This window comes from Agelaius tricolor, unplaced genomic scaffold, assembly GCF_023055355.1.
Source record: "Agelaius tricolor isolate 1412-34295 unplaced genomic scaffold, bAgeTri1.0.p SCAF_49, whole genome shotgun sequence".
NCBI classification, from domain to species: Eukaryota; Metazoa; Chordata; class Aves; order Passeriformes; family Icteridae; genus Agelaius; species Agelaius tricolor.
The window spans coordinates 1,942,890-1,956,642 of NW_027269309.1; the positions used below are offsets into that span (position 1 = coordinate 1,942,890).

The window sequence follows — 13,753 nt, forward strand, 5'->3', positions numbered from 1 at the left end:
GCAGAGGATTTCAGAGTCTTGTCTGAGCTCTGCTCCATCATCACCAGCAGTGCTGGAGCTGCCTGAACCTGCAGGCAGACTGGCTCCCAGCACTCTGAGCCTCTGGTAGCCCTTCAGCCCATTGTCAGGGAAGGGCAGCTCGTGCAGCTCTTCTGATGAGGAACAGCTAAGGTACAACACACACACACACACAAGGAACTGTGCCTAAGACCAGACTACATGACAGATCTGAGGCAAAATATTTTCTGCTGTTGTTGGAAACAATCACTTTGTGCCTAAATAGCCTCCAAGGAGCTTTTCATCTCTCATGTCCTGTCCAGTGCCAACGTAGGACCTCTGCAGAGCACTCAAAGAAAACAAATGCCCTGTGTATTGGCAAGGCTTCCTGAGCCTCCTGCAGTGGATCCAGGCTCCATTTACCATGCAGCAGAGCTCCACAGTCAGCACAGGCACAGGCATAGATGGAAAGGACTCTGTCCAACAGAGCAGAGGGATGCTTGGAGAGCAGCAATACAGCTCACCCAAACAACCCCCAGCTCCAGCATGGAGCTGTGCTTTGTGTGTGCTGCTTCTCAACTTGTCTCTCACCTATAGAGGTTGCTGTCTTGGATAAAATGTTGTGGTTTCCTGTGAGAACTCCAAGAGATTTGTGAGAGCAGGGGCACGAATCCACAGGGCTGTTCTACCCTCCCTCTGTGCCAGGGAGGCACTGTGTGGTGGGGACAAGGCAGCCAGAAATGCATGACTGCTGCAAGCCCATGGCTTGCCTGGCGTCTCACTGCTTCCAACTGTCTCTGAAGCTCCTCCCTTGCTCTCCTGCTCCACGAGAGCAGTGGGATCCCTTCTACATGACCTACCAGTACCCCTCTATAGGCCATGCAATTTCCACTCACCATCCTCTTTCCACAAAGGGAGACCACAGACATTCTTGCACATGGCCACAAAGCTGTAGAAGTACTTCTCCAGGCTCTCATCTGTCTTCTTCTCCAGTCGAGAGATGGCTCGGAATTGGGCCCAGTCAAAGATTTTTTTCTCTTGGTCGTAGATAACCCCAAAGGAAGAGACAGTGCGGTAGAAATCTGCCTGCTCCCTCCTGGTCCACCTGTAGAGCAGGAAGGAGATGGGAACACCACTGAGACACATTCTGGGCCCAGAACAGGCAAAGCACCAGGCAGAGAGGCTCAGAGAGCACTGTCTAGTTACTGACCAACAGTTTTGAGGGAGCTGTTAGGAGGAGCACACTGGGGAGACCACCACAGCACTAGATGCTCTGCCCTCTGGTGCACAGGGAGGAGGAGCAGAGGCCACAGGCCCTCTGGCTCTCAACTAATTGCTGAAAAAACCCTCTTGGTTGCTTCAAAAAACCCCTGAGTGCAGCTCTGGGCTGTGCTGCCAACAGTGAGGCACAAACCTATCCCATCTACTCCCTTCCTGCTACATCAAGCTGTTTGACTTCCATAGTAAGGTCAGTTCTCTGTACCAGGAATTACAAAGGAAAGATATGCAGACACCGTTCTCATCCAGCCTCTTCCAGAGGAAAACTGAGACTGGGGCTTGCTGCTGTAAGGGTCCCAGTAACAAACACCACCCATCTTACTGACTCCTGTGGACTCCTGAGTGTCAGCTCCTCCCCAGCAGAGAGCAGCAGTGGTAAGGGAGGAGTTCAGTTACAGCACTCTTAGAATACAACTTTCATGCTGGCTTGGACCCTCTGAGCTTTTACCTTATGGGAACCACTCAAAGGACGCAGTTGGTGAAGTGTCCTGGGCAAATACTGGCCCAGGCAGAGCCCAGAGGAAAAGCCATAGAGAACAGACCTGGGTGCACACAAGAGTGCAAGAGTAGAAAAAGGGGAGCACTGAGGCCTGAAAAGAGCTTCCAATAAAATCTCAGCCCCTGAATTGCAGCTCTGAGCCAGCACCAGCAAGCAGCTGAGACATGTCAAAGGAAAGTAGACAGGGTGACAACACCCACAGCACTCTCCAACTGCCCAAGATACACCTGGGCCAGCATTGGGGCTGCAGTCATGTTTCATTTCAAAAATGAGAACAACAAGAAGGTTAATTAATAAATATATTAACAATCCGAATCAAGGAACTCAATGGTGAATTTGTCAAAAGGCCTCAAATTAAAGGCCAGTGGAAAACTCCTGTAAGGCAATCTCCCCTACAAAAAGCCCAGAGAATTAAGGAGCAGGAGATACCAGGCTGCTGTGATGTCTATAGCACAACCACTGATGCCCCCATCTCGCAGAGGGGACGTACAACTAGAAGAAGTCCAGAAAAAGAGGAAAGAGAAGGTGGCTGGAGCAGCTTCTACACAAGGAGGCCAAGAACAGAGCACACAGCAGCACACATGCCATGTGGTTATGTGGGGTCCTCCTGCAGGGACAGGTTCACTGAAGGCCATCCCATTGAGGGCTGGTGACCACAGAGAGTCCCAGTCCTGGGGTGGCATGGGATACTGGCAGCAACAGCAGCAGCATCACCCTGTGCACACCCTCTCAATGGCTGCAGAGAGCCACTCAGGGTGCTGGGACAGTCCCAACCCCCTCCCACTTACTGGGACACAAATGAAATGGGAGCACAGTGCAACCAGGGTATGTCACCACTGGGCTCCAGTGGCCATGAGCAGGAGGCAAAGCCAGTGCTGTGAGAGCCACAAGGGTTGGAAGGGCATCGCTCATGGGCTGTGACAGTGCTCATCGGTCACCCTCATCCACAGTGTGTTCCAGGGACACAACTCTCCTCTGCTGAGGTTGACTTGACCCTGGAAACCTGCCCCCTGATGTCCTTTCAGTGTCACCACCTGCTACCCACAGTAGAGGCTGCTCCCCGGCTGGGCTGGCTGCTGGAGCAGCAAGGCTCCCATGGCTCAGAGCATGTTCCCTGCCCAGCAAGGACCCATGTGACTCCATGCCCTATGCAGCAGGCAGCACAGACAGCTCTGGTGGCATTTACCTGGGTCACTTCTGGGGCCAAGGAATTCAAGTGGGCTAAATCAGCTTTGTAAAGGCTCCCCTGCTGCATTACCTTTTCTGCATTTCTTTGTTCACCGAGTCCATCTCAGAGGCTCTCCGGAACATCTCATCCTGCAGCCAGTAGCCATGGTTACCGGGCACCAGCATCTCAGCACGGGGAGGCAGCTCCTTGCGGTTGCAGCGCTGGTAGACGGTGACGAGTCGCCGCAGTCTGGCCGTGAGAGCAGAGGAGACAGGCCAGCAGGATCTGTCTGAGTCGGAGCCATCCTGGGCTTCAAACATCAGCAAGGACATTAGTATTTAGCACACACGCAAAGCCACAGGTTCCCACATCCTCTGGCAAGCTCCAAGAGCTTCCTCCCACCTTCTGCCTTCCATGGGGAGCATGTGCAATCACAGTCATGAATAGGGGGCCATGTGACCTCCTGGGCCTGCTGGCTCACAGCCTCACCATGTCTTAGTTTCCTTCAGAGAGTCCAGAGGCTGAGATCAGGGTAGGAATGACGGCTCCAGGCCACACCATGTATGGGAGAATGCAGCTCCCGGCTCAGCAATGGGGCCAGTCAGCCCACGGCATGTGCCAATACTGCCCACTGCAGAGACCTCACATGCTCATCTCATGCAGGCAACTGCATGGAGGAGAGCAGACTAATGGCTTCCAGTCACCCTGGAAGCCTGGGTGAAGCTACCTGAAGCTACCCTGGGTAGCTTTGGCTGGAATCACTCGGAACCCTGTCTGCCCTGCCACAGGGCCTATCCATGGGTCACCTGTGAGTCTGTGCATGAGGGCCCCTGCCCAGGTTGAGCTGCCTCATCCACTAACACAGAGCAGAATGTCCCTCCAGCCCAGCAATGTGTTCCTCCTACCAAGCAGTGCCTGGGGTAGCACTCAGGCTTGGCTGTGCCACCCCAAACCCAGGGAAGCCGTGGACCACACTGCAGCAGACATGGCCTCACCTGCCGCTGGCTCGTCCCGCTTCTCACTGGCTTCACCCACCCCAGCAGTCACGATGTCCTGCAAAAGGAAACAATCAGAGAGGGCTCAACCCCACAGCACCCACAGCCTACCCATCCTTGATAGGGTGCAGGGTGGTGGGATGGGCAGGGTAGTGTGTCCAGTGCCCTTGGGCTGCAGATGTTGTCTGTGCTCAGCACACAGGAGCAGAGGTGACAGCTCAGAGAGGCTATTTTGGGCCTGGAGGGAAAGATCACCACAGTGACAGAGGCCGTAGTGCCACTGCTCAGGACAGTTGCAGTGTGACTGCACTCCACTGTTCAAACAACCCTTGCACTCTCCTGTGCTGCCTTGTTCCCTGATCTTCCTCTCCCCTAAGGCCATTTCTTTTGGGACATCCCTGACTCCTCTGCCAGGGCCCCATGTGGCTCCTGAAGCCAACAAAGACTGAGAACCAGCATTCCTGGGCATCCCCAGCCCTCAATACCCCTCAGCTCCCCCCGAAGAAGATGCTGCCCACATCCACAGGCAACAACGAGAAGCACAGCAGACGCTGTGCTCCAGGGAGCAGAAGCAATGCACACAAGATGGGGCACAGACAAGGCAGACCAGCCATGCTAGCTCCCTGCTGCCACGTAGCAGAGCTGATGGAGCCAAGCCTGCACCGCAGGGCAGGCTGGGCAGTATCAGATGTGCATTTGACACTATGAATCCCACTCACCTCCTGTTTTGACAGCCCCTCCAGCTTTTCTCCACTGCTCTCTTCTTTTTCCACACTGCTCCTAGGTGAGAGAGTTAACAGTCCCTGGTAGTGGCAGCACAGCTTCTGTGGCTATACCAGTTCTCAGCACCAAGAAGCAAAGAATTGGCGCTCATGCCACCTCGCCATCTCATACTGGGAACCAGCTCCCTTCTGCCCTCCCCTCTGCGCTCAGAAGCACAGCCTGCTCCCTCCCTCTACTGCACTGCCCCAGGAGAGAGCCAGGTTGCTGTGGGAGCTCGGATCCAGCCCCTGCCCACCTTTCAGCAGCATCCTGTGCCCCATCGCTGACGCCCTGCTCGGCAGAGAGCAGCTTCTCATCGGGCATGCCCACCTTCTCCAGGAAACACAGCGCTGGGTCCGCCCGCATGGCGTTGTACCGCTCGTAACCTGCCACAGCCGGGACAGACAGACAGCACAGAGCAAGGCCTGAGTCTGGTTCACAAAAACCTCCTACTCCTGGGACACAGCTCCCCACCCAGCTCTCACTCCCTCTGTTCTACCATGAGAGCAGTTCTCACCCCCAAAAACTCACAACAGTTTCCCAAAAGTGGCTAATGGCTCTGCAGCCCCTGGGTGGCAGGCAAAGGGAAAGGTCAGCCCTCCCATCCCAGCCAGCAGCAGCACAGCCACCACACAGGGTGCAGCTGGGGCCAACAGCCCTGTGTCTCCTGGAAACTGCACCAGGACTCCATGACGAGGCCAAGAATAGATCTGTGCCTTTCTCCTTGCCCTCACACAGCAACTGTACACTGCTCCTGGCAAACCAGAGTCTATCTCAAGATCTGGCATGGCCACCCTGGGCACTGTGGGGTGCCTGTTCCCCACCCAAACTTGCTGCTGGCACCTGGGGAGGGCTGTCCTGGCCCTGTGTGGCTGTGGAGCGTGGCCACAGCTCTGTCCCTTGCACTGACACAACATTGCCTCCAGCAGCAGAGGTGCTCATTCCCCCACACACCAGCACCCACCAGAGCTGGGTACACACCGTGCTTGAAGACGCCAATGAGCAGGGATTTATCAGCTTCGGCATTCCACCAGTCCACTGGGATCTCCACGTAGTCAATGTCAGGCAGCAGCACATCCAGCTCCCTGTGGCAGACATGGTATGAACACCCCTCTCCCAGCCTCAGCAGACACTGAGGGGCACTGGGCACTCCTCAGAAGGGACAGGGGGAGGCAGGAGCCACAGCTTGCTGGCTTGGGCACAGCTAATGAACGCTGGCCAGGGGCCCCACCATGACATGGGTATACTTCTCCCTGGGGTCAAAGAACTGGAGCCTTGGCTCCACCACAACCTGCTGCCCTCCTGCTCCTCCTTCTCCAGGGCAGTGGATGCCCTCAGCCTCTCTCCAGCCTCCCCACCCAAGCGGTCTCCAGAGGACTGAAGATCCCGTCTGACCTGAACAGCATCTCTAGAGGTAAAACACTTCACACCTACCAACCCCAAAAGAACAGTGTCTTCTCACATACATTGGTGCTGATGGAATTGTGCTGGGGAAGGCAGCAGCCCCTACTTGGGGAAATCAAGCTTTTAAGTTCAGCATTTCACACTTCTCTGAGAAGCACTGAGAGCTGAGTCTTTGCAGAAAGGTCAACAGCTGGCAGGCTGCAGACTCAGTGCCATTATAGAGCCTGTGGGTCCCACTGTTCCCAGGACTGGGAGGGACTGCAGGCCACAGTGATGGGGTGTGCTCTGCTCTGAGGCCTGGCCCTGAGACTTGGAGCAGTCTCTGTAGACTCCCAGTTTGGATAAGGGCCCATTTGTCAAGCAGCACACAGAAGCATTTTCCTGCAGGGTGTCCCCCTAAGTCCCCACTGCACCCAGGCTGGTGCTACAGTCTCAGAGTTGCCTCAGCAGGGCTGCTATGGCTGCAGTCTCTGCACAGGCAGGGTGGCTGCCTGAGGGTGAAGTTTTGCCTGAGGAAGACCTGGGATCTGATTCATCTGGAGCTGCAGAGAGCCCAGATGTGGCTGGGTCAGACACCTGTGGCAGCTCTCAAGCCCAAGAAGCCTTGCAGGGGTTCACCATTAGGTCCCTACCTGGCAGGGGTCCCCTCAAAGGCTTTATCCGCAGCCTCCCCCAGCACTTCAGCCTTCAGGTAGTAGAGCATTCGCACCCGCAGCAGAACCCTGTCCCGGGGGGCAGAGAGGTCAGCAAAGCCAGCAAAACCTGCTCCACACCGTGTTCTCCCACATGGAAGGACCCACTTCCACAAAGCAGGGTGGGCAGTGACCAGGCAGTGTCATGCCACACTGCCCATCCCTGTGACCCGTTGGCCGGAGGGTCGTTGCTCAGGACATGGCTTCCATGAGCTGGAGGGGAATGAGGGTGGTCCAGCAGTGGGAGTATGGTGATCTTTTGTGGGCTGTGAGCCCTTCACAGCTCCCTCCCACCCTCCCAACATTAAAGGCCCTCAGTCCACTGTCTCCATGAGCCAATGTGGGTTCCCACAAGGGGGAATGGTTTTAAATTATAAGAGGAGAGATTTAGATTGGATGTTAGGAAGAAATTCTTCACTCTGAGGGTGGTGAGGCCCTGGAACAGGTTGCCAGAGAAGCCATGGCTGCCCCATCCCTGTTCAAGGATAGGCTGGACAGTGCTTGGAGCAACCTGGGATAAGGTAAGGTATCCCTGTCCTTGGCCAGGGTAATGTAATAAGATGCTCCTTAAGGCTCCTTCCAACCCAAACCACTCCATGATTCTATGACTCACTTGTTGCAATGCTGTTTGAGGTGCTTCTTGTAGCTGTCATCGTGGAGCACCACCTCGGGGTTGCAGGTGGCGAGCCAGTCTGCGTTCTTTATCTCAGGAAGCAGCATCTGGTTCTTCGTCTTCTTCCCCTTCCTGCCTCTGGGCACCGGTGCTGACAGGCCTGTAGGAGTGAGTGGCAGCCAGTGAGCACCGCGGGCACGGCCGGGCACTGCTGCCAGGCACCTCTAGCACTGCAGGCCGGGTGGGGCAGCAGAGCTGCGAGCTGCAGGAGCCCGGCCAGAGCTCCCAGCTGCAGCCTGGAGAGCCAAGGAGAGCAAGTGCATGGGGCAAACGCAGAGTATGGGAGAGTCCATCTCTGTGAAAAACTTGGGGATCACCACAGAAACCAAACTGCTGTGTGTTCTCAGTGCTACGTTGAGCTCAAATGATAACATGGCCCCATGTGCAAAAATATCACACGGAAAGGAATGAAGCAGGGAAGGGACCTTGGTCCTGGCCATAGCCCTTGGAGACTTAGACAGTACAGGCACCTCTAAAGGTCACTCTATGGGAACAGTTTTTTGGGACAAGAGTTCAAACAAGAAGCTCCCAAATGATCAAAGAGCAGCAGACCTGCTGATCTGATCTGTAAGGGCTGTTTCTTGTACCATGCATCTGGAGCAGGGCTGGGGGGAAACTGCATGGCTGCAAGGGTGCTAAGGTACCAACTGGAAATGGAATGCAGTCCCATCTGCCTGACAAAGATAAAATGAGATCCAGTGGCTGGAGATGAAAATTAAACAGAGTTCAACCTTGAAATAAGGTGTGAGTTCACCGCAGAACATGGAAACAACTCCTGGTGGGGTCACTGTTGTTTGGAGTCTCCAGAGAGGGATAAGCCGCCTCCCTGGGCAGCTGCTCTTGAGGTAGGAGTTGCAAACATGAAGGGGAAAGGATGCCTGGGCAGTCCCATCCCATCTGTCTGGTCTTGTAACACCAGTGAAGAAGAGAAAGCGTCACTATGTCATCAACTCCTGCATAAAATCTGCACCTCCATGACAGGACAAGGGCTGTGGCCCAGCTGCCTGCTGGAGGCCTGCACAGGCACCAGGCCTCCTGTCCCCAGCACCAAATTGGCCTGATGAACTCTGGGCAAATGCTGCTTCCTCAGCAGCTTGGCCTGTTCCAGGATGAAAGGCAGGAATGGTGCTAGATCAGAGCAGAGCTCTGAGTTGGACTGTCTGGGTGCTGTGCCCACCCCTTGTGATCACATGGATGAGGGATGGAGAAGAGCTCCAGGATGCGCCAGCAAGGGTTTAAGTTTGTTGTTCCTTTCTGCACATGAGGGATGGGGCATGACTTGTCCAGTCAGTTCTCTGCAGACACGAGTGGTACCTGAGGCTGCCTGGGGAACCACAGCAGTTACTGCTGAAGGCCTTCCTGACAGAGGAAGGAGCACTGCTCTGCCCTCAGTGTTCTGCTGCTTCTGCTCTTCTCCAGCTCCTGACGTCAGGCTGAGGTGTCGCTGCTCCTCTGGCCCAGACAACACAGAGGTTAAACAGGTGTGAAGAGCCATTCTAAGGAGTTGATGGAGAAGCTCCTGGTGGCTTTGCTGGTCAATAATCAATGCTCTTGCACTAAAGCAATCCTGACCATCTGCTGAGACCATGGCTTGTTCATTAGTTGGCATTATCTAAATCAAGTCCACTCACAGCAGTTTATTTGCTTCTGACTCTTGTTCTGCTCTCCACAGGACTCTGAAGCCCACTCCCAGCTTCAGAGCAAGGAAGCAGCAGGGCAAGAGCAGGAAGCAGCACTGCCAAAGTGACTCCCATTGCAGGAGGTGACTGGAATAACTTAGAGCAGACACCAAAAGCCACATCCTTGGAGGTCACACTGCAAAAGCCAGTTGGACACTTCCAAACAGAAGGAAATGATGATGTTGGTTTTAAGCACCAACTATGGTGCACTTGGTGCTCAGCAGCATCACCACTCCAAAACAGCCTTCCCTGTGCTCCACCATCTGGGAACATAAGTCCCAGGTTTCAGCCCAGCTCCCTGATATCAAAAGCAGTCTGGAGAGTTCCAGCCTCGTCACTACTCACCTTGTGCCACAGATCACAAGTACAGAACAAACAGCACATGGCTGCTGGGCTCTGACTCCCTGAGGGACACTGTGGCCTTCCCCAGCCCCACTTACCTGTCCTGAGAGCCACAGGATGCAGGCATTGTGCTGCAAGGTCAGCCAGAGCCCTCTGGCACAGCAGGCAATGACCACATGTCCCAGGTCACAAGCCCAGATGCAGGGAGCCAGCAGCCACTCTGTGCTCACAGATAAAGAGCCCTGTGGCTGCCTCATTCACAGGGTGGGCTCTATGGCTGCCCCAGTCCCAGGGAAGCCTACAGAGAGCAGGCACTGTGCTGCAGGTGGGGAGGCCAATCTGCAGTGTCCATCACTGAGGCAGAGCTAGAGCCAGAGGGAGAGCAGGGCTGGGAAGTCTCTGGGTGACCTGTCTGAAGCTGAGGATACACTGGGAACTTCTACACAACACCTCTAGCCAACAGATGCAATTACAGATCTGACATGTGACATGTGAACTTCAGACATACTGCCTCTGAGTAGAGAGAGCACAGCCCGGCCTAGGACAAGGGTCCTGCTACACAGAGTGAGAGAAGACATCTCCTGGGGAGCACTTATGCATTGCATAAGTCTCAGGACAAACCAACACTGCACCTCCACCCATCAGGGCAGGCACTGCAGACCAGTAGGTCAGGGACAAACACCATGACGAGGGGAAACAAAACGGGGGAAAAAAAAGGGAAATCACAAAATCACAGAATATTCGGAGTTGAAAGGGACCCATAAGGATCACTGAGTCCAGCTCTTAAGTGAATGGTCTATATGAGGACCAAACCCACAGACTTGCTGTGAGATGGATGCTCAGCTGCACCCCCAGCTTTCCCTGGTGCAGCTGCCCATGTTGCCCAGAGGCAGAGGCAGGGCCCTGCACCACATCCATGCTGTGCCCTCTGAGGCCCTGAGGAGCAGCCTGAGCATGTCCATGCCCTGAGTGGAATCATCACCTCATCCCTATCACACCCAACATGTTCATACAGTCACTGGTGCTCATGAGCTCACTGCCCAGCACCTCCCTGTGCAGGGGAACCACAACAGTATTCACAGGCCAGAGGAGACTTTGCAGCACCTCTGTTCCCACCACAAGGCTCTCTCTGCACTGAAAGACAGAAAACAGCCTCCCTCACTCAGCCAGCCCCTGCTGCTGGCTCTGAGGGTCAGTGTGTATGTCAGCTCCATGGAAGCTTCTTTCTCTGCACAGAGAGAATTGCAGTGCTGAAGCACAAACACTTGCAGACTGTTTCCATCAGCTCTGCTTTGAATTCTGCAGCCTCAGTCTCACAGACTGGCACAGGGCAGCGGGTACAGATGCAATGGCAGAGAGAACACGCAATACCTGAGTGATTCTGCAGAGCCTGATTCTGGCCATCCTTCGTCGGCGTGATGAGATCCCAGATAAAACTCTTTATCTTCTCATCCCCCTTGTAGTGTTTGACGCAATACACCAGCAAGGCCCGACAAATCATCTCCATGTCCTTCTCATTCAGGTGCCACTTGAACCGCCCGTGGGTCAGGATATCTTTCCAGCGTCCCCAGCTGAAACAGCAGGAACACAGAGTGAACACTCCTGTGCAATTAGAGACCTTGCTGGCACCTCTCTCAAGGAGCTCCTGTGGGGGCACAGCCCTGCCAGATCCCCTAGACGGGGACGTTTTGCCCACACATTACAGGAGCAGAGACGGAGAGAGGTTTACAGAACTGAACAGGGAAGAAGCAGGAGCAGACTCTGGAAGTGCCAATTGCCAGCTTTGTCCTGCTAACTCTTCTTCCATCCCAAACATTCACTCAGAGCCCAGGTCCCACCAGCGGGGTCACGGCTGGAAGGAGGCAACACAGCAAGCAGGACAGGCAGGAAGTAGCTGGTGCAGCCAACGGGTGCACATGGGCACTGGGGCAGCTGGAGGCTGTGGCTGTGCTCTCACATGGGTGAGACTCACCCAAATATGAGCAGGTTCTTCTCCACACGGAAGCACTCAGCCCGCAGGTACCGCCGCGTCTTCTCGTTGAAGCGCCGTGAGCGCGTGGGTCGCTCATCCGAGTCACTGTCCAGCTCAGAGAACTCCATCAGCTCGTCCTCCTCGAAGGAGTTGTAGTGCTTGGTTTGCTTCCGCACCCGGGGTCTGTCGATGACCAGGCTCTCCTGTGATGGACAGAGCAGAGAGCACTCTCAGGTACAGGCAGAAACACTTTTATGTGCTCTTCTGGCTCCTGTCACCTGGGCTCTGCTCAGCCTCTGGCTCTTGGCTTGCCAGTCTTGCGGCTGACCATCACCTTCCCACTAGGATGCCTGCTTCAAGTTACCTGTGTGCAGTTCTGCCTGCACAAGTGACAACTCCTGACCAGCACAAAATTCAGCCTGACTGATGACAGGCTAAAATCAGTCCCCTTCTGTGTCCAAATGTCTGACTGCCAGCAGCTGACTCAGCTCTGAGTCACTCCTGGCCCTCTCTGCAGTGCCTGTGCCAAGCACTGTGCTCTAGGCAGTGTAATCTCTGCGTCAGGGGGACAGGTGGGCTGGAACAGGAAAAGCAGCTTCCAAGAAGGTGCAGCAGGAAGCAGTATGAAATTAAATAGCATGTACCTGCCCCCTCTCCTTACCCCACCCTGTTGAATGAATTAATGTAATGTAAATCTGCCTGGATTTCAGGCACATATGACACACACACACACACACACACACTCTCTCCCATCAGTCCAGCTTGAGCAGTGAGCTCTGCAGAGTTGCAGGACCTCCCTCCTGCTGCTGTGTAAAACCATCTCTTACAGCACTGCTGCCTTAGTTGGAATTATGGCAGCCTCGGGGCCGCACTGGAGCCAGTGGCAGCACCCTGTGCCTGGTGGAGGAGCTGGGAATAGAGACCTGAGCTGCAGCCAAGCCCATCACCTCAGCAGGGCCAGCAGAGCACTGGGATCCCATCTGTCCCCTCCTACCTCCTGACAGGCAGAGGCACCAGTCTGCCCTCAGGAGAGAGAGCAGAGGGGCAGCTCCAATCTCTATTCTCTGTGACCAGGAACAGGACCCACGGGAATGACTGGAGCTGCATCAGGAAAAGGTTCTTTCCCCAAAGGGTGGTTGGGCATTGAACAGGCTCCCCAGGGAATGGGCATAGCCCCAAGGCTGCCAGAGCTCAAGGAGCATTTGGACAATGCTCTCAAGCAGAGGGTGAGATTGTTGGGAGTAGCTAGGAGAACAGACTGAGTACCGTGAAAGATCAGGGAGACACAGACCAACATGTGGCTAAATAAATCAGGGCTTTAGCCAGCCTTTGTGGGTCAATCTTCCCTTGCAGTAATTCTTGATGCCCAACACAAACCTCTTCAAGAGCCTAGAGGAAGCATGCAGCACCCTGGACACTTGGACACCAGGCCACATGGTGTCAGATCAGTTGCAGGGCACACGGGCCACAAACTGCATCCTACCTTCTCATTCTTGGCATCTGTATCGAGCTCTGCTATCTTGGCCCACTTCTGCCAGAAGTTGGGGTCATCTAAGGAAATGTCAGTTCTGTTTCCTGATGCTACAAAGCTGGCCTAGGAGAGAAAGAAGAGGAGTGAACGGGGTGCAACCCACCATCCAGGTGTGCCTTCTCCCATACAGAGATCCCCCAATGCCAGTCTGAGTGCACAGTCTTGCTGCTATGGGATGTTACACCCTAAGCTGCTACATGCCAGAGGGTTCTTTGTTTGCCTGAGGGAGCTGAACTCCTCTGTTTTGCAGTCATGCCTGACCCACTGTAAATGGAGGCTGGGTTGTGCAAGAAGAGGAGGGCCCTTAGTGGTCCCAGCAGGCACTAGCCAAAGCATAGCACAGAGCTCTGGGGGTTTTGTCAGGCCCCACAGCACACAGCTTCCATGGCACAGCAGCACCTGGCTTTGGGCATCATGCAGCCCAGCAGCTGGGTCCTGCCACCATCCAGCCCTCATGGCTGAACCCTTCTAGGCAGCCTTCTATCACCTGCCAGGCTGGTGGCCCCTCCTCAATACTCTACTGACCATCAGAGAGACAGGAGACCACACCAGCCCCAGCACAGCCTCAGGTCTCACTGGCACACTGAGACAGCAGGGCTTGGCCACCACGTGGACATGTCTCCATACACAAGTAGGAGGCTGGACAGGTCTCCACACACACAGGTAGGAGGCTGGACAGGTCTCCACACACAGGTAGGAAGTTGGACAGGTCTCCACACACACAGGTAGGAGGCTGGACAGGTCTCCACACACAGGTAGGA

General features: G+C 55.0%; 1 protein-coding gene across 9 annotated transcripts in view; it reads right to left on the reverse strand.

The window, feature by feature from the left end:
• Nucleotides 1-13,753, reverse strand: part of CHD6 (chromodomain helicase DNA binding protein 6) — a 98,453-nt gene that overhangs the window by 12,903 nt on the left and 71,797 nt on the right. For 5 of the 9 annotated variants that reach the window (XM_071455517.1, XM_071455515.1, XM_071455513.1 and 2 more), the window contains 11 exons: nt 12,945-13,055; nt 11,462-11,664; nt 10,866-11,060; nt 7,409-7,576; nt 6,736-6,825; nt 5,681-5,784; nt 4,956-5,085; nt 4,657-4,717; nt 3,938-3,995; nt 3,033-3,252; nt 894-1,102 (listed from right to left, as the gene is read on the reverse strand). In XM_071455517.1, the coding sequence (XP_071311618.1) occupies nt 894-1,102; nt 3,033-3,252; nt 3,938-3,995; nt 4,657-4,717; nt 4,956-5,085; nt 5,681-5,784; nt 6,736-6,825; nt 7,409-7,576; nt 10,866-11,060; nt 11,462-11,664; nt 12,945-13,055 (1,549 nt within the window). Of the gene's footprint in view, nt 1-893; nt 1,103-3,032; nt 3,253-3,937; nt 3,996-4,656; nt 4,718-4,955; nt 5,086-5,680; nt 5,785-6,735; nt 6,826-7,408; nt 7,577-10,860; nt 11,061-11,461; nt 11,665-12,944; nt 13,056-13,753 lie in introns of all 9 variants that reach the window. The other 4 variants (XM_071455518.1, XM_071455514.1, XM_071455511.1 and 1 more) reach the window with 2 other exon arrangements.